The 27,074-nt window shown below is 39.0% G+C and overlaps 1 protein-coding gene across 3 annotated transcripts; it reads right to left on the bottom strand.

The window, feature by feature from the left end:
* Positions 1 to 5,611: 5,611 nt before the first annotated feature.
* LOC125140890 (lysosomal acid phosphatase-like) lies at positions 5,612 to 18,639 on the bottom strand. 3 transcript variants are annotated; one of them, XM_047811635.1, is made up of 10 exons: positions 18,419 to 18,638; positions 16,045 to 16,140; positions 14,322 to 14,408; positions 12,394 to 12,546; positions 12,169 to 12,267; positions 10,938 to 11,027; positions 9,201 to 9,333; positions 8,381 to 8,469; positions 7,939 to 8,045; positions 5,612 to 7,329 (listed from the first exon to the last, which is right to left on the bottom strand). In XM_047811635.1, the coding sequence occupies exons 1-10, from the start codon at positions 18,500 to 18,502 to the stop codon at positions 6,966 to 6,968; spliced, it is 1,302 nt and encodes a 433-aa protein (XP_047667591.1). In that variant the 5' UTR covers positions 18,503 to 18,638; the 3' UTR covers positions 5,612 to 6,965. The 3 variants fall into 3 exon arrangements, with proteins under 3 accessions (XP_047667591.1, XP_047667592.1, XP_047667593.1); XM_047811636.1 differs by lacking the exon at positions 14,322 to 14,408 and having other exon boundaries at positions 18,419 to 18,639; XM_047811637.1 differs by lacking the exons at positions 5,612 to 7,329; positions 7,939 to 8,045; positions 8,381 to 8,469 and adding an exon at positions 8,496 to 8,851 and having other exon boundaries at positions 18,419 to 18,639.
* Between the last annotated feature and the right edge of the window lie 8,435 nt (positions 18,640 to 27,074).

The following is a 27,074-nucleotide window of genomic DNA, read 5'->3' as shown; positions in this document are numbered from 1 at the left end:
CACAGTCTGTATTCATTGATGCTGATCTCAATGGCACATATTGATTGGCCCTAGGATTGAGACCATTGGGTCGAGTAGAATCGGAACTGAGGTTATGACTTACATGCATCTGCCTTTGAACACTCTGCTTTGATTTTGAACTTGAACTTCCATCACCTGTACGTGGCTTATCAGAAGCTTGTAATAAGGCAATCTTTGCTGTTGAAGCTGCTATTTCAACATACAGTTGTAACTGTTCCTTTTTCTGTCTTAGTTCATCCTTCTGAGCTTCAATGGCATGCTTGCTTTTCAATACCTCAGAGAGTGCCAAAAGTGCTGCCTTTTCTGCTTCTGCTTGTATACATGCTGAGGTATGGAGGAAATGGATGAGATCCTGCCACTACGTAAACTACGTTTACTGCTTTTGGAGGACGTTTGAGAAACATTTGAGATGCTATCTCCAGGACAAATGTCATCACCTCCCCCAGACGCTGTGTAACCCTGTGCTACATCCATTAACCACTCATTGACACGTTTAACAAACTCATTATTTGGTATCATCTTTGCTTTAAACCATATTTAATGTTTTTCAACTTCATCAACAGGTAACATAACCAATAATGACCCATGGGCTTCTTTAGCCTCTACACAGATCTTTTCAAAGTCTTCAAAAACCAAACAAACCTCAGGTTCATATTCTTTGCCATGGCTTAATAACCTGTTACCAGTTTCTATTAATTTCTGAGCCTTGTTTAACTTAACCTTTCTTAACTTTTGCAAAGTATCAGTTTTGTCCATTACAGCTTTAGCAGTTAATTTGACAGATATTTTCTCTATTACAAACTCAGTTTCAACATTTGGTACACTTTGAATTGACTCAGTAAACCCTTCATCATTCTTACACTTTTCACATTTTCCATTTTGCAAACAATTGTGAACAAACATACAATTCATCAAAATGAGCAAAGTCTGTTTGTCTTTGGCAACCAATGCATTGGAATTACGCTTTAAACCCAAATGTTTGCACACAATTTTAAAATGGCCATCAACAAACGTACCTATAATCCAGTCGACCAGGCTTGACTTGCGTTAATGTCCGAACGCGTGTGCAGCATAAATACAACAGCAATATAAATCCAGCAAACAGGCAGAAATCTCTTCCATGATAAAGCAAAGATATCCAAAATGTCTCAACGAAGCGACGTCCTCATGCAGAGACAGATAGGCGAAATCCAAATGGCCTCCATTAATCCACTGAAGCAAAGTTTTTTGACTTAAATGTGGCTGACTTTCCACTAAAGTCAGAGGTGAATCGTGTGTGTGTGGGGAGTGAGCTATTAATTGACGTGTGTCAATTAAGGCAAATGTTCTTTATATGCTGTTACGTGTCTTTTAATGGAACAAGCATATCATACAGTCACCGTAGTTCCATTGTTCATTCCTCCACAGTTCAACAACTAACAAATTTCCAAAATGATAAAAGTATATGCTCGAACACAATACATCTCACATATTCGTGGTAAAGATCCAGTTTGCGCTCATATTTCACGGTCAAAAAACTGTGAGCTTCCCCCGTACACACAAAAAACACTCCCTCTATCCCAGGTGCACTCATTATATTCATTAAAAGAGATTGCCCCTACTGGTTTAACATGACGGCAGAGCTATCGGCCTATAATTTCCTGCTATAGTAGCATCTTTCCCTGGTGTGTGAATCGGGATTACTTGTTTCCATGATAGCAGTAATTGTCCTTCCCTCCAAACCTTTTTTATTTAAAAGATCTAATATTACTGTATTATGTCATCCATTTGTTTAATCATAGTATAGCAGATTCTATCTTTCTCAGGAGCAGTACGTCTAACCCTCATTAAGACTCTTTTAAGTTCCCACAAATTAAAAGCAGCATCCAAAGTTTTACTATTCCTTTTTTTATTAAAAATATCCCGAATTTGATTAAATATTTCTACTCTCCATCTCATAATTTATCCCTAGGTTATCTGAGCTGTGTGCCTTTTGAAAGATGGAAGCAAACTAACTTTATCTTTTTGGGTCACTGGTGTTTTCCCTTCATCTGGTATATTCTGAGTTCTGTAAACCCCAACCATTTTTTTAGGACACCCCATATCTCTCCTATTTGGGTATATTTCCCTTCCTATAGTGGAGCAGAATTATTGCCAGTACTTCCTTTTAGCTTGCTTTATTATCTTCCTTGCCTGAGCCCATTTCTTCTGATAACTAATTAAAGTTATAGGTATTAAGGTTTTCCTAAGCTCTCTAACGGCCTTATTTCTATCTTTAACAGCTTTAGCTGTTTAGCTGCTCCGGGTGTGTGTTCACTGCTGTGTGTGTGCACTTTGGATGGGTCAAATGCAAAGAACGAATTCTGAGTATGGGTCAGCGTACTTGGCCATATAGCACGTCACTTTCACTTTCACTTTCACTTTAGTGCATTCATCATTTCACCATGGGACAATTTTCAATCTTACTTTACGTTCTGATTTAAGAATGGATTCTTCAGCTGCATTTATAATAATTGTAATTAATCGGTCAGAACACAAATCTATATCATCATCTAAGCTATAATTCATCATTCCATCAATACATACCCTGTTAAATTTATCCAGATCGGCTTTATCAAATCTCCATCTATTTTATTTTGTTGATAAATTTCCAGTCCCACATTGCATAAAATTGGAAAGTGATCACTTCCCAGTGTAGATTGCTCTAGTACTTCCCAATTACATTCTAAAGCTATAGTTCCAGAGACGATTGTTAGATCAATAAATGACATCGAAGAGTCCCTTATATTGAATCTAGTACCCTTCCCGTTACTTAAACACACTAAAGCATATTCCTCCATAAACTCTTCTACTACCCTACCATTATTATCTGTACAAGTACTACCCCAAAGTGAATTACGAGCATTAAAATCCCCACACCATATTAAATTTTCCCCAGCTTTGATTCCTATCATATTTAGATCATCTAAAGTTAACTGATTACAAGGACTATAAAAGTTTACCACCTTCAATCCCCCTCACTGAGTCCACACCTCTACAACAACACATTCCCCTAAGACATCTCTTATTATTTCTCTAAAAGTCACCCCATCTTTAACAATCCCACATCCTCCTCCATTTGTTCCAACTCTATCCTTTCTAACAAATTTGTAGCCAGGAATACTAAAGTTTAACTGCGGACGAAGCCAGGTCTCCTGAATACATATAATGTCTGGTAAAACCGCTAGCTGGTAAACAAATCTTTTAAGTTCTTGCCCATTCGCAATCAAACTTCTAGCATTCATCTGTAATATTTTCATATCTTACTTTTACTTCTCTGACTACCCAAAGGATCATCCTTCCCTACTGTTCCTTCAGTTTGTCCAAGTATCGTTTGAATCTGTTCCACTGACACTTCAGTAATACCAAGATGTCGAGCCACTGCAGATATAATAATTTTCAGGTTTTCAGTTCTTTTGTCTCTTTGGGCTGAACAATTAATGACTTCAGCTATAAATGCTACAAAATTAATTTTGTTTACCACAAGCAAGTATCCACCCTAAATACATTTGTGACTGCAGGTGTCTTTAGACTGAGTTATGATATTTTCCCATCAGATTTTCATTTATCGCTTGTACTCGCTTGACTGCTTGAGCATATGATACATTCTGTACTGTTTTGAGTTTTATTGCTTCCATTGCTTGCTTTTGGGCTTTACAGCCTATAAACGCTGCACTGTGTGGCCCTCCGCAATTACAACATTTAGGTTCCACCCCCTCTCCACATTTTCCATAATCATGTTCTCCACCACATTTGCAACATCTTTTTTTTCCCCTTACAGACAAAAGCAACATGCCCCAGTCTTTGGCAATTTTAACATCTCAACGCTGGTCTAACAAATGGCCGTACCGTATAACATATATATCCAATTTTTACACGTTCCGGTAAGTTTTTACAATTGAAAGTTAGCACAATAGTGGTACTTCTCTCTTTTTTACCATCTCTACTAGACAGCAGATGCTTCACTTCTGTCGCCATTTCGTTACGCAATCTGTGCCTTTAAAACCTCATCAGATAAGGATACAGGTACCCCCATAATCACTCCTTTAAGATTATCAAGTTCTCCCAGTATATAACATTTGACTGCTTTACCTCCCAGCTCTTTGATCGTCAAAGCCATCTCTTGCTGCTTTTTTTCAACACAAAAAATCAGGACACGTTGTTCGACAGATACCTTGCTGAATTAATATTTCCAATTGATTTTTTTTTATTATTTTTGTAAGTTTCATTGGATTATTGATGTTTTCAGTTGTTCCAGAAAATGCAACCATTACTTTGTATTCTACCTCAATTTTTCTTACTTTGTTTATTCCTACTCTAGTATTGTTGTCATCTGACTCAGAATCTCTATTCTTCCTTTTGTTTGATGAGTCCGTAATCTGTGACCATCCCTAACTATCAGTTACTGAAGAATCATCTTCATCATCCATACTACCTGCTTCCATCCTCTCCAGTCTCAGCACGGTTGATGTTACCTGCTTTTAGATGTTTTACCGTGCACACTTTTTCTCCAACTCAGGGTGTATGTCTTCCGGCGGTGGTCCACCTGTCACCTGCCACAGCTCACCTCACCTCTGAGGGTTTCACAGAACAGGTGTATTTATACTGAGATTATATTACACACAGGTGGACTCTATTTACTAATTAGGTGAATTCTGAAGACAATTGGTTCCACAGGATATTAGTTAGAGGAATCAGAGTAAAGGTGACTGAATACAAATGCATGCCACTTTTTTCAGATATTCATTTGCAAACAAATTCGACGGCAGTTATGATCGTCCTTCCACTTAACAATTATGTGCCACTTTGTGTGGGTCAATCATATAAAATTCCAATGAAATAAATTTTTGTTGAAAAAATTCAGTGGGTATGAATACTTGCAAGGCATGTGTGTGACTGGCTTTTTATAAGCCCTCGATGTCTGATAACTCTGGATTGCTCAGAAGCTGGTAAGACCGTGAGGATTGATCACTCTGGTTGATAATGTGGCTATAACCAGTGACCAGCTTGCTCAACACGGCAAACAACACTACAACGAGGAGTAGAAGAATGAATCCACAGACAGACAGCCCAAAAATCACATCTAAATCAACATACAAAAGAGAAGATAAATTATTGATCTCATTTGGAAGGGAATGGTAGACATAACATAGTATTGACATTATTAAAGTGTGTGACATTTGTTTTTGTTTATACCTTTATGCCTTTAAGATGAGCTGATCTGGCACTTGAAGTAATTTATACTGACGTACGTGTCCCTTAGTGACACATGTTTTCGGATTGTGCAGGAAACCCTTCCACAATCCCACTAAGATTTGTGTCCTACTGTAGTTTGCACGGGTTAGTGTTGAAAAACACAAGATCAACTATCAGAGTTGGTCTTACCTTGAACGCAGGTGTCCTCCGAAGTCCCTCGGTCTTCTAACAAAGGATCCTCTTCAAGTTCCTCTACCTAATCTATTGTTTGAATCTTTAGATGAAGGAGTCAGACTTAGACCTTTTTGTCTTTTCAGGGTCCTCACAATGGGAGGCCTTGTTTTATTAAAAGCAATGCAATACAAATAAATGTGTGTAATATATGTAAAGTAAAATAAAAGTACAAATAAGAAAATTTCCTTCAAATAATCAAACAGTATTAGAATAAGTAAAAGTAATCAAAATGCAAAGATAATAACAAACCAAGAAACACTCTACAAGTGTAAGCTTGCATTTGTTCTCTGATATACACAGTGTATCACATGCACTGAGCCTGTCTACACTAGAATGCACACTCAGATGACATTTCATGGGACTTAAATACACTTTATAACATTGCTTTTGCAAGTTGGCCCCCTTGGGCTTTTTCGACATCCAACATCAAATTTCATCCTCCAAACATTTCTCGCCTGTGACCCTCAGAGTGCTACTTATGTTTGTTCTTCATCTTTAAAGGTTAATAATTCTATATATGGTTATATGGTTGCAGTTAACTCCAGTTAACTCCCTGCAACTGCAAAGCTGTGGTTACATACGACTGAAACCTTCTCTCGCCTTCGAATCTTCGACAGCGAGAGCTGAAACACTTCATTTGCAGATTTCACCTATGAATGCTACTGTATAATTCGGCATAAGCAAATCTAGATAGGAGTAAATGTCACAGTGGACTTTTAAGATTTCTCTGTGAAAAACAATCATCTAAGTTTACAGTCAAAATAAGCAATATTAATCGTATCAATTCTATTACAGGATAATACATGAACATAAAGAAAAAGGAAAGGAAAGCAATTCAGAGTTCTCCTGAACTTCTGAAAATAAAACTTTGCGCATTATAATCTTCCTTTCTTTTGGAATCTCTTTCAGCTGTCTAGGTACAGCATCTGATCCCTCGTTGTCTTCTTTTAGTCCTTCATATTTAAGTCAACTCTTTAACCAACTCATCAACCTTTTGTATTTTTACATTGATTTTCCTTTCTCTATTTGCCTTATGTCTCTCCTTTCTTTTCTTATTTTTCCTTCTCTTTGTACTATCTATTCCTGTAAAGTCCTAACAAAGTGAGTGGTAAGGATGGTAGTGAGAAGAAGAAACGCATGTTGACCATGAAAATAAAGCATGAAATTGTCGATAAATATGAGCGTGGTGCCCGCGTGAGTGATCTAGCACGCATGTATGATCGCAGTACATCCACAATATGTACCATCATAAAGCAGAAGGATGCTATCAAGAACGTAAATCCTTCCAAGGGCATGACGATTATATCGAAGTTACGTTCAAATATAAATGATGAGATGGAGAGGCTTCTGTTGTTGTGGATAAAGGAGAAGCAGATGTCACGAGATACCATTACCGAGACGATCATCTGTGAGAAGGCCAGTTTAATCTATGATGATTTGAAGCATAATTTGTGTATGTCTCTATAGCAATTAAAAACATGTTTTATCCATTGTTATTAGCACCAATAAGGGAGAGTTTTAGAGGGCCAGAACGGATTAATTTTTCCGTTTGGACGACATAATGATTTGAGATACAAGCACCTCAAGTCATGAGCTCGGTCCTGGAACGGATTATGCTTGTATCTCAAGGTATTAGTGCATTTGTATTTATTTTGGCTCCTTATTTTGAATCCTGCAAATCTATTCAGTACCTGATAGGGTCTTACAATGCACTCTCTGTGCCAATCTGTTGGAATGACTGATTTTGTGAGTTTAATGAAGTCTTCCAGAGGACACAGCTGGGCACAACCAGGTAAAGTTAAAGAGTATGGCTCAGTTGAAGTGCTATCATTACGATAAAACATTGCCACAGAGTATGATCTGAGGGAAAAGACCAGACAGCATAAATGTATCAGTAAAACTTATGACACTTACTGCAGTGCTTCAACTGCACTAATTAGCAAGTGTAGAAAACAACTAAAAGTGTGTAAACTTATATGGACTTGCACAGATAATGTGAAAGCTGATATACATTCACTGACAACTTTAACAAACTTACATGTGCACCTATTCTTCCATGAAATGATCAAATCTGCTAATTGTATAGCATTAGAGCAATGCAAACAGTAATGCACTTAACATGGAGGTTGAGTTAATGTTCACATTAAACAGTAGAATGCAAAAAATGTGATCTCGTTGACTTTGGTTGTTGGTGCTGATTTCTCTAAAGTTTTCACTGCAATACCATGAAGATAATATTTAAATACTATGAAGAACAAAAACAACTAATGAGCCTTTGTGAGACAAAACAGCCTATGGCAAGGCCATAGTCATTAAGATCATGGTTTTGTGAACATTACCTAAAGCTCTCACCTATTTAGGTATTTTTTTACTCATTGCACAGATGCTACGTGTGTGTGTGTGTGTGTGTGTGTGTGTGTGTGTGTGTGTGTGTGTGTGTGTGTGTGTGTGTTTTAAAGTTTGCATTACCCATTCTGATCCAGATGCAGTTCAAATATGTGGCAGGAAGCATATGGTGGCTGTAATCCATTATACACATTAAGTGCCTCCTGAAGCGCTACAATGGTTGTGTCATGCTGAAGAAGACAAACACACAACAATAATTATTGTTTGTGTATTTTGTGTTATGCAGGATTATGAAATAGTTAGCAATCCTAAAATGTTCTCAGCAAGCATATGGTTGTTTTGCAAATATTTACAAACTGTATCTTTGTACCAAGTAGGTATATGTTGTACCTTATTACAGTACATTGTCTAATAACTACATGAAAAAGGTACAATGATGGTATTAACAAGGTGCTTTCTTGCTATGACACAATGAAACTGTATTAACAAGTCTTACATTTATTAAGTACTACAAAGAGAGTGAATAAATGGAAAAAAATTAAAAAGAAAACATGAACTGACTCACCGCAGAATACATGATCATCTTCAGCTGCTGATTTAAATTTAAACACGTAGCAGCATATAGGTTCTTAATAACCTGACCCAGCAAGACACCTAAGAGAAAAATACTAGAAGAATGCTGACTGTCCAAACTGTCTTTAATTAGATAGACCTAAAACATTTACATTTATGGCATTTAGCAGACACCCTTATCCAGAGTGAGGGTTAAGGGCCTTACTCAGGGGCCCAGTAGTGGCAGCTTGGTGGACCTGGGTTTCGAACCCATGACCTTCCAATCAGTAGCCCAACACCTTAACCACTGAGCTACCACATCTACTAGAAGGATTTATTTTGTCATTCATCTTGTATATTATATTTTTCATTTGTACAGTTCAAACTGCAGGAACCACAGTGTCACTGATGCATAACACCATTCTCACATAGCATTTTGCTTAGCATCAGTGATCATCAGTGGATCAGTGTTCATCTTCTTGACCTAGCAAAAGAATGAGTCTCTATTGGGTTTCTCAGACACCAAAAATGCATCTTTGGTAATCCAATACAGAAGTCCACAATATTTAAGATTTCCTGGCTTATAGTCACTTATTTTTTTTTTCATTTTTTTAATGAAGAGAAGCCCATGTTTAATAGATTACAATTACAAAACATGATGAGGACAAAACTGTGGTGGGCCAAGATTAAATTACATGGAGATTAAATACACTGTATTTTAAGATGAACATTTTTACATTTCTGTTTCTTATTATCAGAATTTATGGAATCACATTACAGAGTCATGAGTAAAGCTCATAAATTTGTGAATAATGAAAATGTCCTGATCTGACCTCCTTGTAGTCTGGATTTCTCCTTTCTTTTATGGACACCAAACAAGGTCTGGTAACTAAAGTTTTTCAGCAGCTCCAGTGTCTTCATCACATCTTGAGTCACCCAGGCTGGAGGGCGCAGGCCATGCTTCATCTGTGGGCAGGAAAGTGAGAGTTACAATGCATGCGTGAGAGAGGGGGGGGGGGGGGGGCCCCCAGATAAAGGGGACGGACGGACAGACAGACGACAGACAGACGACAGACAGACAGAGAGAGAGAGAGATAGAGAGAGAGAGAGATAGACAGAGAGATAGAAAGAGAGAGAGGGACAGACGAGAGTGTGGGTGGGGCATACAGACAGAACGACAGAGAGTGTGAGAAAAGAAGAATAGATGAGAGAGAGAAGAGAGTAGAGAGAGAGAGAGACGACAGACAGAGAGAGCAGAGAGAGAGAGGGACAGACATATAGAAGACAAGAGAGAGAGAGAGAGAGAGAGAGGAGAGAGAGAGACAGAGAGAAGGAGAGGGAGAAGAGAGGAGGAGAGAGGAGAGAGGAGATAGAGAGAGAGAGAGAGAGAGAAGAGAGGAATAGGCAACTAATTCACGGTCAGATACAGAAATATTTGGATATTGAAAAAATATTGTTACCACGGCCTTCATGGTAGGCCAGTTTGGACGTTCTCTCTCATCAGTAAGGTCACAGCTCACACACCCTCCACACAAATGATGCTTTTTATTTTTTCACTACTCTGCGTCACCTCTAAAGTCCGCTTAGAGACTGCTGTGTGGGAAAATTCCTAGATTAAGATATTCTGAAATACTCAAACCAGCCCATCTAGTTCAAACTCCAATGCCATGATCACAGCCACACTTTCACACATTCTGCCTTCTGATATCTATCTTGGTATCTGTGGTTTTTTTGTTTTGTTTGTTTGCGTTCTCGTGCTGCCCAATGATTGGCTGAATACTGTGTGGGTTTAACTGTACAATCTTCTTAATACATTGAAAAAAAAGTCCACTCCAAAAATATTGGAAACACAAAAGCTTTTTTTCTTTTTGCTGTAACTAAATCCATTTGAGTGTGAGATCAAAACATTATATGAATATAAGGCAACAAATAAAAGAATAAGAACAAGAGGTGCTAGATCAGAATTCCATCTTTTAGTTCCTGATACATACAGGACATGGCACCTTTGGAGGTGTGGCAGACCACCCAAAGGTATAGGAACCACTGGTCCTAATGTAAAATATCTATAGCTGTTTTTATGACTTCTATGATTTTAGATTTTCAAACATTACACTTCAAACCAAAAATTTTATGTTATAGAAAATTATTGTACATCAAAAAAGAAAATATATTACTGTTTATGGCTTAGAACTTTTTACTATTTATTTTTTTTTACAGTTAAACATTTATTTCCCTTATTTTTAATGCATAAGGATTTCTTTGTGACAAAAACACACATTTGCTTAAGTTCTTTAACATGTTTTTTTTCTTTCTTGTAAAGCATTACAGAATATACATTTATGGCATTTGGCAGACTTCCTTATCCAGAGCAACTTACAATTATCTCATTTTTACAGCTAAGCAACTGAGGGATAAGGGCCTTGATCTGGGGCCCTGGTGTAGTAGCTTGGTGGCCCTGGGATTCAAATTCACAACCTTCTGATCAGTAGTCCAACACCTTAACCACGTCCCCCTTATAACTAGATATTACTATTATTATCAGCACAAATAAACTACTCATAGAACCTCACCTCACAGAAAAGTGTGTCATAGATACTCCATATCATCTCAATGGACGTTGTGTTCAGTCCAGTTTTATTCTGTACCATCTTCAGGAAATCCTACTCAGTAAAAAGCACAGCATTCAATACATTAATACATTGCAACACTGCTATAATGCAACCAGCACTTCCACATGCTTAACATCTTAAGAATTCTTAACTGGAATATCTGGAATATCATCATATATTTCCAACCTAATTGAGATAAGAACGATAATCCTAGATTTTTATTTAATTACGTAGCTAAATTAACTAGCAATATCACCACCACAGAAAAATGCACACTATCAATAGGCAACAGGAATGACAAATTATTTCAATGGTAAAATTGCAAACATCAGGCAATAAATTCAGACTAAAAAAACTGACAATTTGATTGCTGAACGTTTAGATAAAAATATTTATATATCAAAACAGTGTACAGAATGTTTCACTCCCCTTCAAAAGAGCGATTTAAGTTTAATAATTTCCCCTTCAAAATCACTTGCATACTGAGTCCCTTAGTTTGTTCACTAGATAATACTAGTAGCAACCAAACCCCTTTTAAAAATAACCAATTCTTTCCTTACCACTGACTATATACCTAAATATTCATTCATTCATTTCCTACCACTTATCTGAACTTCTCGGGTCACGGGGAGCCTGTGCCTATCTCAGGCGTCATCGGGCATCGAGGCAGGATACACCCTGGACGGAGTGCCAACCCATCACAGGGCACACACACACACACTCTCATTCACTCACACACTCACACACACTACGGACAATTTTCCAGAGATGCCAATCAACCTACCATGCATGTCTTTGGACAGGGGGAGGAAACCGGAGTACCCGGAGGAAACTTGGAGGAGGAAAACTATGTTGCATTCGAAAATCTTGCTTGATGCTCATGCAAAAACTATTGCACTTAAGTATACTGTACAGGTATATTGTATATTGCGTATATTGTATATTGAGTACATTGTACAGGTTTAAAAAGTAAATTGTAGATAAGTTTTAGAGACAATTCTAGGTTTTCTTCTAATGTATGTTGGTTCGATTAAAACTGTACATTAAATATTCAGGCACAAAGTTCTCTGTTGTAAAATAAGTTTCATACCTGTTCTAGGTTATAAATTTAAAATAACTAAATTTGACAACAATGCAGGCATTAAGGGAGAATTATTTTAAATAAGTAATCTGGAGAGAGATTCAAACTCACTTTGTAAGTCTTGGTCATATTTAGGTAATTTTTTGTTCTTTTTGTTTCATTCATGAGCACTTGGTAGCATGAGCAGCTTTTAATAGGAAATGACAGCAGCTGGTAAACAACAAAAAAAATTATGTCACAATTATTAGTGATCAATCAATGTTCATGGTATTATATATAAATTTTATTTTATTTTATTTTTTGCAGTAAGCAAATGTGGAGGGTGCATAATCTTACCGTATCCTCATCTTGGGGAACTGTGTGTATTGGTATAGGCTGCCAGGCCAAACCTGGATGAAACATCTGTGAGCCATTAGGTGGGTAAAGACCGGCAAGATTTGAGGCGGCACTCATCAGAGTGCGATCGTGATCTGTGCTTCGTACAACAATCTATGCCACAGGAAGAAATCGGAATCAGCAGCTAATATAAAAGGCTGACATTAAATAAAGGTCACACAGGCTTAACAATTTACAATGTCGAGGTATATCTGAAAACAAGGCAGTTTTCAGGTAATACTGTATAACCCCATAGAAAGCATTGGTTGTATTTCAGTCAATTTAAACTGACTCAATTTATACTGTTGTCTAAGAAAAACATGAGAGCAAGACTAAAGTTTGCAAAAGAACACAGAGAGAAATGCCAAGACTTCTGGAATAAATTGCTTTGGACAGATGAGTCCAATATTGAATTATTTGAAGACCATAACAGACGGCATACACCAAACAGTACACAGTATTTCAGCAAAGATCCTCATACCAACTGTGAAACATGGAGATGGAAGTGTTATGGGGATGATTTGGGGATGCTTCACAGCAGGACCTGGCATATTATCACATAATGCACTTTGAATTCTACGTTGTATTAGAAGGTGCTTGAGGAACATGTGAAACCATCTGTCAAAAAACTGAAGCTGAAGTTGAACTGGACCTTGCAACATGACAAAAACATACCATTAAATACAACAATTATTCGTTGAAAAGTAAAAAGTAAAAAACAGAGAATTCTGGAACTTTAAATTTAATGGGGTGTCTTAATTTTTTCACATGACTATATATATATGTTTGGATATCCCAATAGGTGCACAAACAAGCTCTAATTAGTCCAGAATTCAGATATGAACAAATCATTCCTTTCCCACTGCTGTCTCCCAGTCAAACATTGCATTGATGAGTCTCACACAGAACCTAATGTTTTTTTTTAAATTTATTTATTTATTTTTATGATTCACCATAAATACTTTGATCAAAAAGTACAGCCTATTTGTTGGTACCTGAACAGCATTAAAGACTATAGCAGGGGGCAGAGCTTTCACTTCGTCTTCCAATTAGTCTTCAACTAACCTACATAACCTAACTAAGTACTTTATGCTGTTGGCTTTATTATTTCATCTTGTGCCATTATTAGTGACATTTTCTATAAGCTGTCCCGTTTTGTTTGAGCCTTCCAAATTGTTTGTGGTTTGGTGAAATTTGGATAACACAATTTCACACACTTTATAAATATTGGTCTAAAAAACTGTGTTTGTTTGTTTGTTTGTTTTTAACTATTCTCTGAATATATTACCCCTAGTATGCTGGGTACAAACAGAAATACAGTGATCCCTCGTTTATCGCGGTTAATGGGGACTGGAACCCCTCGTGATAGGTGAAAATCCGTGAAGTAGGATTGGCCCTAAGTTTGACCTTTTCACTGATGGTCATCATCTTCCTCTTCCTCTTGGGCTCACTAGAGGAATCTTTCGCAGGGGCACGGCACTTAGGAGGCATTGTAAGGGCTTAACGAAAAGATAATTTCGAACACAATACGCGAGACACAGTTGACAGCGTAAACGAGAGTGGCGAGATACAACAAGGGAAGAAGCTGGGAGAGGATGCGATGATGCGCAGCCAATCAGCTCAGATCTCACGCAGTATGTACAAAGCCTCTGAGAGAGTTTCTCTCTTTGTCTGGCATCCTGGGAAACCATTTTTATTTGTATTTTTCGATGAATATTTTTGAAAAATCAGCGATGCACTGAGGCCGCGAAACTTGAACCGCGAAGTGGCGAGGGGTTACTGTACTCTGGAGTGTCAATTGTGACATGACGAATAAATTTAATGCTGCACCTCAGAAACAGGCAAGGATGAAAACAAACATATAGTGCATTATATTAATTACCACAGACCTCAGAACGCGTATAGTTTTCGCTCAGGAAACCTGTGTAGCGTTTTCTCAGAAACTGGCCTAGTTCAAATTGCTGCCGCATACCTTCCTATACATTCACACAAGACAAAAAGGATATCAGCTAACCACGTAAACAACCTAGCGAATACAACTACTTTATTATAGGCTTTAATTGCAAACGTATTCATAACCACTTTTTTCACATTTTGTCATTTACATCCACAGACAAAATTTTATTGGAATTTTCGTGACAGACCAACACAAAGTGGCTCACAATTGTGAAGTGAAGGAAATTTATAAATGGTGCAATTACAGCTACAAGTCTTTTGGGCTATGTCTCTACCACATCTTGAAAGGTACATTTTTGCCAATTCTTCTTTTAAAAAATAACTCAAGCTCAGTTCGATTGGATGGCGAGTATCTGTGAACAGCGATTTTCAGTCTCGCCACAGATTCTCAGTTGGATTTAGGTCTGGACTTTGACTGGGCCGTTCTAACACATGGATATGCTTGGATCTAAACCAATAGCTCTGGCTGTATGTTTAGGGTCATTGTCCTGTTGGAAGGTGAAGCTCAGCCCCAGTCTCAAGTCTTTTGCAGACTCTAACAGGTTTTCATCTACGATTGCCCTGTATTTGGCTCCATCCATCTTCCCATCAACTCTGACCAGCTTCCCTGCTGAATAAAAGCATCCCCACAACATGATGCTGTGACCATGTTTGACGGTCGGGATCAGGGTGTGTTCATCACCCAGGTGATGTGCAGTGTTAGGTTTCCCCACACACAGCGTTTCACATTTAGGCCGAAAGGTTCATCTATGGTCTCATCTGACCAGAGAACTTTCTACCACATTTGCGGTCTCCCCCACATTACTTGTCGCAAACTGCAAAAGGGACTTCTTGTGGATTTCTCCCAGCAATGGCTTTCTTCTCGACACTTTTCCATAAAGAGCAGATTTGTGGAGTGCACGACTAATAGTTGTCCTGTGGACAGATTCTCCCACCTGAGCTGTGGATCTCTGCAGCTCCTCCAGAGTTACTACAGAGTTACCCAGCCTGTCAGTTTGGATGGACGTCCATGTCTTACTAGGTTTGCAGTTGCGCCATACTCCATTTTCCATTTTCGGAAGATTAATTGTACATCATGCTCCATGAGATGTTCAAGGCTTGGGATATTGTTTATAACCTAACTCTGCTTTAAAATTTACCACAACTTTATCCCAGACCTGTCTGGTGTGTTCCTTGGTCTTCATGATGCTGTTTGTTCACTAATGTTCTCTAACAAACCTCTGAGGGCTTCACAGAACAGCTGTATTTATACTGAGATTAAATTACACACAGGTGGTGTTTATTTAGTGATTAGACTCTGAAGGCATTTGGTTTCACTGGATTTTAGTTTGGAAGGGGGCTGAATACAAATGCATGGCAGACTTTTCAAATAATCATTTGTAAAACATTTTGGACACCATTTATCATTTACCTTCCACTTCACAATTATGTGCAACTTTGTGTTGGTCTATTAAATAAAATCCCAATAAAATACATTTTTTCATGTTTAAACGTCACAAATGTGGAAAGGTTGTGTAGGTATGAATACTTTTGCAAGGCACTGTAAGTCTTAACAATGTACAAAATACTACTGTACAGTTGTACTGTGTGTGTGTGTGTGTGTGTGTGTGTGTGTGTGTGTGTGTGTGTGTGTGTGTGTGTGTGTGTAAAAGTTACCTGAGAAAGCTGTCCAAAACCCTGTGGCCATGCGCTCTCCTGGTATGGGTCTGTTGGATAGGTATTGACAGGAGAACGGTCTCCATGGCGGTATAACTAAAGGGACAAGGACAAAAGTTGTTAAAAAAGATTCAAGATTTTAGAATTTAGATTTTAAAAGATTAAAAGATTTTATGATTCCCTTTTATAATCTATTACTCTATTAATCTGTTAATCTTTTTGATCTCCTCTTATTTAAAAACATGATCTGGTTGGTCTTGTTGTGGTTTGTTGGACTTGGCCAAACCTTTCCATTTTGTTGCTTTTTTGTATTGGCAGTGTGTTTTGGACCATTGTCTTACTGCATAATGAAATTGAATGCATTTCTCTGAAGATTAATAGTAGATTAATGGTCACACTTTTGGGAAATTTAGCATTGCAGTGCTATGAGCATGTTTTGGGAAGTGGAAGAAAACCTGAGAACCCAGAGCAACCCTGAATACAAAAAGAAAAAGCAGTAAACCCAGTAAGCTCAAAATCAAACCATACATGTATACAATTAGTCTCTGGGAGGTCTTCTACAATATTATACCAGATGCATCTGTGAACTATGTAACATTTCATAATTAGAGCAACCTTAATATCTGGTAATCCTATCTAGAATATAGCAATATAAAGAAAGTTTTAGGTGAATTTGACCCCAAAACTGACAGTAAAATAGACAAAAATGAAGTAGCCACACTAAGGGATGTACTTTACTATATTATGCTCATTGCATCTATGGAATGTATGTCATAATCAGAGCCACATGAAAAACATGTGTTAAAAAAAATTGTATTACTGTTTACATCCTCTTATTAGCACAATAGTCAATTACAGACTGCACACGGTTTGGCCGTATTGTATCGTCTGTCTGCACTGCCTCTTGTCTTGCACTGTTTGCACTAAGATGCACTTTATGTGGCTAGGACAACTTTCTTTTCAGTCCTTAGCCCTGTGTTGTTTCATGCAGCTCCATGGACCTGGAGAAACATTGCTTCATATGTATGGTTGAAATGACACTAAATGCTTCACCTAACTGTAATATAGTCAGAAATTAGATTAAAATTTAGTGTGGTCACAATGTGCTAATTACATCCTTTACTAGAATTTGCTGATTGCATCTACTGTTGACAAAATGATCCAAATCAAGTGTGATTGTTTTATTTATTTCCTATTTCACACAGTAGAAATAAATAAATAAATAAATAAATAAATAGTTTGCACATTTTCTGTTTTAGATTAAGTGTCAACGTAAGTAAGAAATGTAATAAATAATTCCCACATTATGTATTAAAACACTTTATAATTTTACATAATGCAACATCAGGGGGAAAAAATCAGCTACATTTGCTTATTCATTTTATTAAAAATGCATTAGGAATATTTTTGTGAAATTTTGACCCTGTTGGTTTTCCATATCCGCTTCCCAGTCTGATTTATTTATTTTCTTTTTCTCTCTCTCTCTTTAGGTAGAGAAACTTCAGTCTTATTATTATAATGATCTCCGACACTATGTTTATAACCACAGGAAACGTAACTGAAAGCTACGGTTTGTTCAGCAATAGAATTTATCTAATTATCCATTGGTGGCTACACGTTATAGAACAATACTTGGGTAGCGGCGGGGTGGAGGGGGGGGGGAGATTCCTAGCCCTTTTTTTAGGGTGGCTCCACCCCCCTGTGTCTGATCTCAGCCACCCTAAAACTATAAGTAAAATTTTTACTTTCAAAAATAAAAATTACGTTAAAATGCAGGACGTGTCGATGGGAAAGAAAATTATTTATCAGTTTGATACAAGAGCGTTTTTTTACTTTGCTATTACGCGCGTGCGCTGTAGTCTTTCAGTAGTGCGTCATCAGCTGTCTGTTTTATATGAGCGGAAAAGCACAGGCACGCGCATCGTGCACGCGCCGTCAGAGCTGGAGGCGTTTATCTATAACGTTAATGTCACTATTCTTATTACCAGAGTTGTAGCACAAACAAAATATTAATGCAAACAATCCATTCAATACTAAATAAAAATAACATTTATTGATTTGGTCTTTGTCTTGTGAATATTAGTTTATTAATGACGTCATTCATCGGACACACTGTTTGTAGAGAACACACACACACATGAACTGATCTGATTGGCATCATTACATCATGCATAAAATTTTGGTGTCCACTTTTTTATTTTTTAAATAATACCATAACTTTTGGCTTACTATGTAGTCAAATAATATATAATATAAATCTCTTCTTGTTTTAAATTCTCACTGAGTTATAAAACCCCTAAAGATGAAACCCTAGAACTGCCCCTAGACATTTATTTATGGTGAACAACACAAATCAGAACAATAACATACTCACCACTGTGACCAATCTAATCTTACATTCTACTGTCGAATATCCGAAGGCAAAAAACAACAAGATGCTAAAAATACACAATCCCATGTTTGCAGTTACAGACAGTTACAGACATTAAGTTTAGAATGCCTCCAGAAAGTATACAGAAACTGTGACACGAAATAAGTAACGGGCTACGACGCTCTCTTTCGGGGTTGCCAGGTAATGAGCAACAACACAAGAACAGGACCAACAGTTTCAGTAGTCAAGTAAACGACACCATAAACTGCACCACTTTCCATCCCTGTTTTTTAACCTTCTAGAAAAAAAAATGAATTCTATTTTTAAATATAATGTCAGGGGTGTTTGGAATGAAAACAGCACAGAATTGTTAAGAAAGAGTTTACCCAAATCTGTTACCCAGGGTGCCACTAAGGGGTGGGGGTGGGGCTTAGGACGATTCTAAGGGCCCACGCACTTTTGGGGCCCCCAGAGATAATTTTAATTGGTGTTAACAGTACTAGTTATAATGTAATAGAAATTATAAATGTATCTACCAAGGAGTTACAAATAAAATTAAGGCTTAATTTAAGCCCCACTAACCCCCCATTAACTGCACGGTTTCTTCCAGTCTGACGTATAGCCTCAAGACGAGTCACTCACTGTGAGAGCAGAATCAGGTGGTAAACTGTCACATATTAGAGATGTCTTCGACGAGGAAGTACAAGTCTGGACATCAAAAACAAAAAGAAAGGCCACAAAGGTCAGAAAGAGAAAAAACGGGCCGACAATTACTCATTTACTCAATTACTCATCAATTGCTTCCGCCTCCTTTAGCAACATTACGCTGAAATAGATTGTGCGGAGCGTAATGTAATCTAAGAGCAGTGATTCGCCAAACCTCCCTTATTACAGTCACACACATTTCTTCTGATTTTATTTTATAGTAACGAGTAACGAAGATGTTTAGTGTAAAAGTACACATTTTTTCTAGGAAATGTAGTGGAGTAAAAGAGAAAGTTGACATAAATTTAAATAGCGAAGTAAAGTACAGATACGTGACATTTCTACTTAAGTACAGTAACAAAGTATTTGTACTCCGTTACATTACAACACTGGTCAAGACTGAGCACAGGAACAAGACACCAGGTAATTCTACTGCATCAGCAAGGTCTCTCCTAGGACAGAGCTCAGAGAAGACTGATTGTTTTAGCATGTGATGTTCAAGCTCTTCTGAAGAAGCACAAAGATACACAATGTTTCTGGAGAGTGGATGCAGTGGGCCGAGGAAATGATGCAGCAGATAAAAAACACATCATGTTTACTCCCCTTTAATATCAGTTGGTGTCCAGCAGTGACATTAGCACAGAACTGGAGGAACCAGCATTACCCAGCTACACCCTTCTACTATCTGGAGAACATCTGGCCAGAAGGGTTCTTCATGGAAGAAGCATGACCAAAAAGCCAGACTTGTTGAAAACAAGGCAAAGAGACTCGACTATACACAAAACGATAAGAACTGGGAACAGAAAAAACAGCAGCAAGTCTCTGGAGAGATTTCTGCAGATGAAGTTGGAGATCTGGTCAGAATTAATGGTGTCCTCAATGCTGAGAAATACAGACACCTACTTATCCATCATGCAGTACCATCATGGAGGCATCTGATTGACACCAAATTTATTCTGCAGCAGGATGACATATTTATTCAAATTTATTCAGCAGAAAAACATGTCATTGAGAACTATCTTCAGGGTAGAGAAGAACATGGAGTCCTAGAAGTGATGGTTTGGGCTCCACAGATCCCTGATCTTCTGGCTGGAAGAAAAAGAAAGCTCTAAGGCAGCCTCCATTTATACAGAAGATCAGTGGTTTGTGTTTAGAAGAACCTACCTGCTGAGTTCCTTCAGCAACTGTGTGTTAATGTACCTAGAAGAACTGATTCTGTTTTGCTGTCTAAGGCTCAGATCAAAGCAATATTTATTTATTCTAAGAATAAAATTATTAACAATCCAGAAAGTGCTTGCATTCTATTTCAATTTTGTATCAGTGTAAACACAGAAAATTGGTTGGATGCTTGGATAACTATAGCAGCTATAATTAATTTATTTAAATTGTGCAAGTCGGACTATATTACTCTGAAACATCACAGTATGAAGTGATCTCAGTATCTCCAGTGTACAGTGTGGATCCTTCAGTCCATCAGAGAGCAGATTCACTCCTTAATCCTGCAGTCTATTGACACTCAAGTCCAGTTCTCACAGTCTGCATGAGTTTGAGCTGAGAACCTGAATATACTTTAATAAACGTCTAGTCTGTGTTTTAACATTGCTCTGGTAACTTACTAACTTATCTCCAGTGATCCACAGACAATTATTTTCCTCCTCTCTATATCACATATACTGTACTGCAGTATGACCTAGTTACCTCCTCAGTGCCATCAGAAAGGCATCGTTGTCAAGGGTGGTGAACCTTTCGATGTGCACTGGGTGATAAGGACCTTGAAGTGGAGACCCCATCTTTTCTCAGTCTGGCATCCTACAGTAGCTTGATTATGAAGGGCCCAAAACAGTCCATGCCTGTAAAGTCAAAAGCTGACTTGGAGTCTCAGAAGTGGAATGTTGACCATCTGCTGGGTGGCTGCATGTGACCTCCACTGGGGGCATTCAAAGCAGGTGTGCTGAGACTTCTACACTGCCTCCTGGCCTCTGAGGATCCAGACTCTCCTGCAGATCTCCAGCTCCATGAACACTGTCTCAGGTCCAGGATGGTGGAGTGAAGTGTTATATTCTCTAAGAAATTGCTGAGTACTAGAGTGATTGGGTTCGAGCACGATAGGATGCTTAGCTGCACAATCCAGGAGTTTGGCTTGCCTTAGTCGTCCCCTACCCAGATAAGGTGCTTCTCTGGGTCGAACTCTGGCGCAAGGCAGAACAGTCGGCTGTTAGAGCGTTTTCTTATTTAGCTCCCAAACTTTGGAATAGTCTTCCTGATAGTGTTCGGGGCTCAGACACACTTTCCCAGTTTAAATGTAGATTACAGACTCATCTCTTTAGTCAGATGTACACATAATACATCCCATAATATTGTGCACTATTACATCTGACCAAATGCTTCAAAACATCTAGTGCTTGCTAATATTATGAAAAGCAGATATTATTAATTCCTCTCACTGCTTCTCTCTTTCTACTCATAGCAAAGCCTCCAGAGATTGTAAAAGCTGCGATTGAGTTCTATGTCATGAAGATATGGACCTTCATTGAGATGAGGCCAACCATGTGAGGATACATGATTGTCAGACTGTATATTTATAATTACACCCTCCAGTGTCAACCAAATGAGGATGAGGTTCCCTTATGAGTCTGGTTCCTCTCAAGGTTTCTTTCTTTCATCTAAGGGAGTTTTTTCCTGCCACAGTCACCTCAGATTTGTTCATTGGGAATAAATACAAACACATTTAATATGTCTAAAATTAAACATAATTAATAATTAATTAATTAATCATTAATAAACAAGAATTTTTTGTTTTATGTTTATGTTCTGTAAACCTGCTTGAGACAATGTCCATTGTTAAGAGCGCTATAAAAGCATTCGGTCTGCACCACAGCTCAGCCTGGCCATTGGGGCCAAATGCCTCCAAGATGTCAACAAGGATCTTATGTGTAAAGTGAACTTGTCAAAGGCTACTGTATCACCTCATTGGATGTCAGGTGCATCCATGACCTTAGCTATTCTCCTGAGGGCTAGCTTATATGGGTGACCAAATGTCTCTGTCAGAGTCGTCATGGTGTCGGTGTAGGGAGAAGACGAGTTGAGGTAAGAGTCAGCTACCATGTAGGCTTCATCCAGGTGCAGATGTCTATTAGGATCTGATGGTGGAAGAGGAGCTCCATAGAATTCGAAGGTAGAAGGGTTCTCGAGAGTGATCTAGAGCCTGTAAACTCCCTGGGGTTTGTCTTTAACAAGTTGTAGGTACTCTTTCTCTTAAAAATACAAGGCAGAAGATCGTGCATGGGCGTTTTAGACTTAGGCTTCTCTAACTAATTTATCGCTGCTATAAAGGGTGAGCTGCCCTATCATGCTCGAAACTGAAAGCACTTTCCCCTGTTTATTTTTTGTGTTTTTATTTAAAACTATGCTGAACAATTTTAGGTTGATGGTATCTAACTCTGTTACCCAGTGAACCAGAGACTAAAGCACTTTTGTACGTCACTTTGGATTGTTTTTATAAGACCACTTTATTATACTTAATCATAAAAAGTAATTTGCAAAACATTTTTTAGTGCACTAACAAAGATGTTTGATCCAGTGTTGAGTTAGTTTTAGTCATCCAAATTAATTTAAATTAAATTAAACTTTATTTAAATTAATATCTCAAGACGGTCTTAGTGGTTAGCACGTTCGCCTCACACCTCCAGGGTCGGGTTCGATTCCCACCTCCGCCTTGTGTGTGTGGAGTTTGCATGTTCTCCCCGTGCCTCGGGGGTTTCCTCCAGGTACTCCGGTTTCCCTCCCCGGTCCAAAGACATGCATGGTAGGTTGATTGGCATCTCTGGAAAATTGTCCGTAGTGTGTGTGTGGAGTGTGGTGAGTAAATTGAGAGTGTGTGTGCCCTGTGATGGGTTGGCACTCCGTCCAGGGTGTATCCTGCCTCGATGCCCGATGATGCCTGAGATAGGCACAGGCTCCTTGTACCCGAGAAGTTCGGATAAGCGGTAGAAGATGAATGATGATGAATGAAGTGTCATTTGTCCCACGTTGTTCTTAAGAGCTGACTTTTTCATGAAAACGAATTTGCATTCATATTTAATTATTTTATTATCTGAAATTCAGACAATTCAACTCGTTTTTATTCCTCGATGCAAATGTCAGTAGAGTTTGTAAAACAAATGTGGAACAAAGCACCGGACTTTTTAATTTCTTCAGAAATCCAAACATGTCTGATCTCCTCAGGACTGCAGTGGACAAGGCCTTACAGAGTGAGAATGGACACCTGGACCTGTTCCTCCGCTTCCTTCTGGGCCTCTCACTGGAGTCCAATCAACCTCTTTTACGAGATTTAATGCCACAGACAGGAAGCAGATCTCACAGCAAACAGGAAACAGTGGAGTACATCAAGCAGAAGATCAGGGAGAATCCATCTCCAGAGAAATCCATCAATCTGTTCCACTGTCTGAATGAACTGAATGATGATTCTCTAGTGCAGGAAGTACAAACTTACCTGAACAGAGATTATTACAGTCGTCTCAGTAACACCAGTCTCTCTCCTGCTCAGTGGTCAGCTCTGGTGTTTGTGTTACTGAACTCAGAACAGGAGCTGGAGGTGTTTGATTTGAGGAAATATTATGCATCAGATGAAGGTCTTCTGAGGATGCTGCCAGTGGTCAAAGCCTCCAGAAAAGCTGTGTGAGTATTTTTATTTATAAATTTATTTTATTTATTATTGCATGGTTTATTATTTTAATGTAACACTGAACTGCACTGTTTGGATTAATGTGTGTTAATAGTTCCTCTAATCATCTTTAAACAAACCTCTGGTACTTTTAAAGGAGATTGTTTCACTTTTTACACTAACATGTTCTATCTGAACTGAGGGTTGGGCCACATGGACAAAATCTTATAACATCATATGAGTCATTTTATAGCTTTTATATATGATTCAGGAATCCTGCTTCCTCAGTGGAAGACATGTCGGTGGGGTTGAGGAGAACCTCGAAGTATTCCTTCCACCGTCCGAGGATGTCCCCAGTCGAAGTCAGCAGATTCCCTCTCCCACTGTAAACAGTGTGAGCAGGGCACTGCTTCCCCCTCCTGAGGCGTCGGACGGTTTGCCAAAATTTCTTCGAGGCCAACCGATAGTCCTTCTCCATGGCCTCACCGAAATCCTCCCAGGCCCGAGTTTTTGCCTCCGTAACCATCCGGACTGAAGCTCGCTTGGCCCTTTGGTACCTATCAGCTGCCTCCGGAGTCCCCCGAGCCAACCAGGCTCGATAGGACTCCTTCTTCAGCTTGACGGCATCCCTTACTTCCGGGGTCCACCACCGGGTTCGGGGATTGCCACCACAACAGGCACCGAAGACCTGGCGGCCTCAGCTCTGAGCGGCCGCGTCGACAATGGAGGTGGAGAACATGGTCCACTCGGACTCAATGTCTCCAACCTCCCTTGGGATCCGGTTGAAGCTCTGCCGGAGGTGGGAGTTGAAGATCTCTCTGACCGGAGACTCTGTCAAACGTTTCCAGCAGACCCTCACAGTACGTTTGGGTCTGCCAAGTCTGTCCAACTTCCTCCCCCGCCATCGGATACAAACTCTACTGACATTTGCATCGAGGAATAAAAACGAGTTGAATTGTCTGAATTTCAGATAATAAAATAATTAAATATGAATGCAAATTCTGTTTCATGAAAAAAGTCAGCTCTTAAGAACAACGTGGACAGATGACACTTCATTCATTCATCCATTCATCTTCTACCGCTTATCCGAACTTCTCGGGTCACAAGGAGCCTGTGCCTATCTCAGGCATCATCGGGCATCGAGGCAGGATACACCCTGGACGGAGTGCCAACCCATCACAGGGCACACACACTCTCAATTTACTCACACACTCACACACACACTACGGACAATTTTCCAGAGATGCCAATCAACCTACCATGCATGTCTTTGGACCGGGGGAGGAAACCGGAGTACCTGGAGGAAACCCCCGAGGCACGGGGAGAACATGCAAACTCCACACACACAAGGCGGAGGTGGGAATCGAACCCCGACCCTGGAGGTGTGAGGCGAACGTGCTAACCACTAAGCTACCGTCTTGAGATATTAATTTAAATAAAGTTTAATTTAATTTAAATTAATTTGGATGACTAAAACTAAATCAACACTGGATCAAACATCTTTGTTAGTGCACTAAAAAAATGTTTGCAAATTACTTTTTATGATTAAGTATAATAAAGTGGTCTTATAAAAACAATCCAAAGTGACGTACAAAAGTGCTTTAGTCTCTGGTTCACTGGGTAACAGAGTTAGATACCATCAACCTAAAATTGTTCAGCATTGTTTTAAATAAACACAAAAAATAAACAGGGGAAAGTGCTTTCAGTTTCGAGCATGATAGGGCAGCTCACCCTTTATAGCAGCGATAAATTAGTTAGAGAAGCCTAAGTCTAAAACGCCCATGCACAGATCTTCTGCCTTGTATTTTAAGAGAGAGAGTACCTACAACTTTGTTAAAGACAACCCCAGGGAGTTTACCAGGCTCTAGATCACTCTCGAGAACCTTCTACCTTCCGATTCTATGGAGCTCTTCCACCATCAGATCCTAATAGACAATCTGCACCTGGATGAAGCCTACATGGTAGCTGACTCTTACCTCAACTCGTCTTCTCCCTACACCGACACCATGACGACTCTGACAGAGACATTTGGTCACCCATATAAGCTAGCCCTCAGGAGAATAGCTAAGGTCATGGATGCACCTGACATCCAATGAGGTGATACAGTAGCCTTTGACAAGTTCACTTTACACATAAGATCCTTGTTGACATCTTGGAGGCATTTGGCCCCAATGGCCAGGCTGAGCTGTGGTGCAGACCGAATGCTTTTATAGCGCTCTTAACAATGGACATTGTCTCAAAGCAGGTTTACAGAACATAAACATAAAACAAAAAATTCTTGTTTATTAATGATTAATTAATTAATTATTAATTATGTTAATTTTAGACATATTTAAATGTGTTTGTATTTATTCCCAATGAACAAATCTGAGGTGACTGTGGCAAGGAAAAAACTCCCTTAGATGAAAGAAGAAACCTTGAGAGGAACCAGACTCATAAGGGAACCTCATCCTCATTTGGTTGACACTGGAGGGTGTAATTATAAATATACAGTCTGACAATCATGTATCCTCACATGGTTGGCCTCATCTCAATGAAGGTCCAATATCTTCATGACATAGAACTCAATCGCAGCTTTTACAATCTCTGGAGGCTTTGCTATGAGTAGAAAGAGAGAAGCAGTGGAGAGGAATTAATATATCTGCTTTTCATAATATTAGCAAGCACTAGATGTTTTGAAGCATTTGGTCAGATGTAATAGTGCACAATATTATGGGATGTATTATGTGTACATCTGACTAAAGAGATGAGTCTGTAATCTACATTTAAACTGGGAAAGTGTGTCTGAGCCCCGAACACTATCAGGAAGACTATTCCAAAGTTTGGGAGCTAAATAAGAAAACGCTCTAACAGCCGACTGTTCTGCCTTGCGCCAGAGTTCGACCCAGAGAAGCACCTTATCTGGGTAGGGGACGACTAAGGCAAGCCAAACTCCTGGATTGTGCAGCTAAGCATCCTATCGTGCTCGAACCCAATCACTCTAGTACTCAGCAATTTCTTAGAGAATATAACACTTCACTCCACCATCCTGGACCTGAGACAGTGTTCATGGAGCTGGAGATCTGCAGGAGAGTCTGGATCCTCAGAGGCCAGGAGGCAGTGTAGAAGTCTCAGCACACCTGCTTTGAATGCCCCCAGTGGAGGTCACATGCAGCCACCCAGCAGATGGTCAACATTCCACTTCTGAGACTCCAAGTCAGCTTTTGACTTTACAGGCATGGACTGTTTTGGGCCCTTCATAATCAAGCTACTGTAGGATGCCAGACTGAGAAAAGATGGGGTCTCCACTTC

This window comes from Tachysurus fulvidraco, chromosome 3 (assembly GCF_022655615.1).
Source record: "Tachysurus fulvidraco isolate hzauxx_2018 chromosome 3, HZAU_PFXX_2.0, whole genome shotgun sequence".
Taxonomy (NCBI): Eukaryota; Metazoa; Chordata; class Actinopteri; order Siluriformes; family Bagridae; genus Tachysurus; species Tachysurus fulvidraco.
This window is presented reverse-complemented; position numbering and strand designations above follow the sequence as displayed.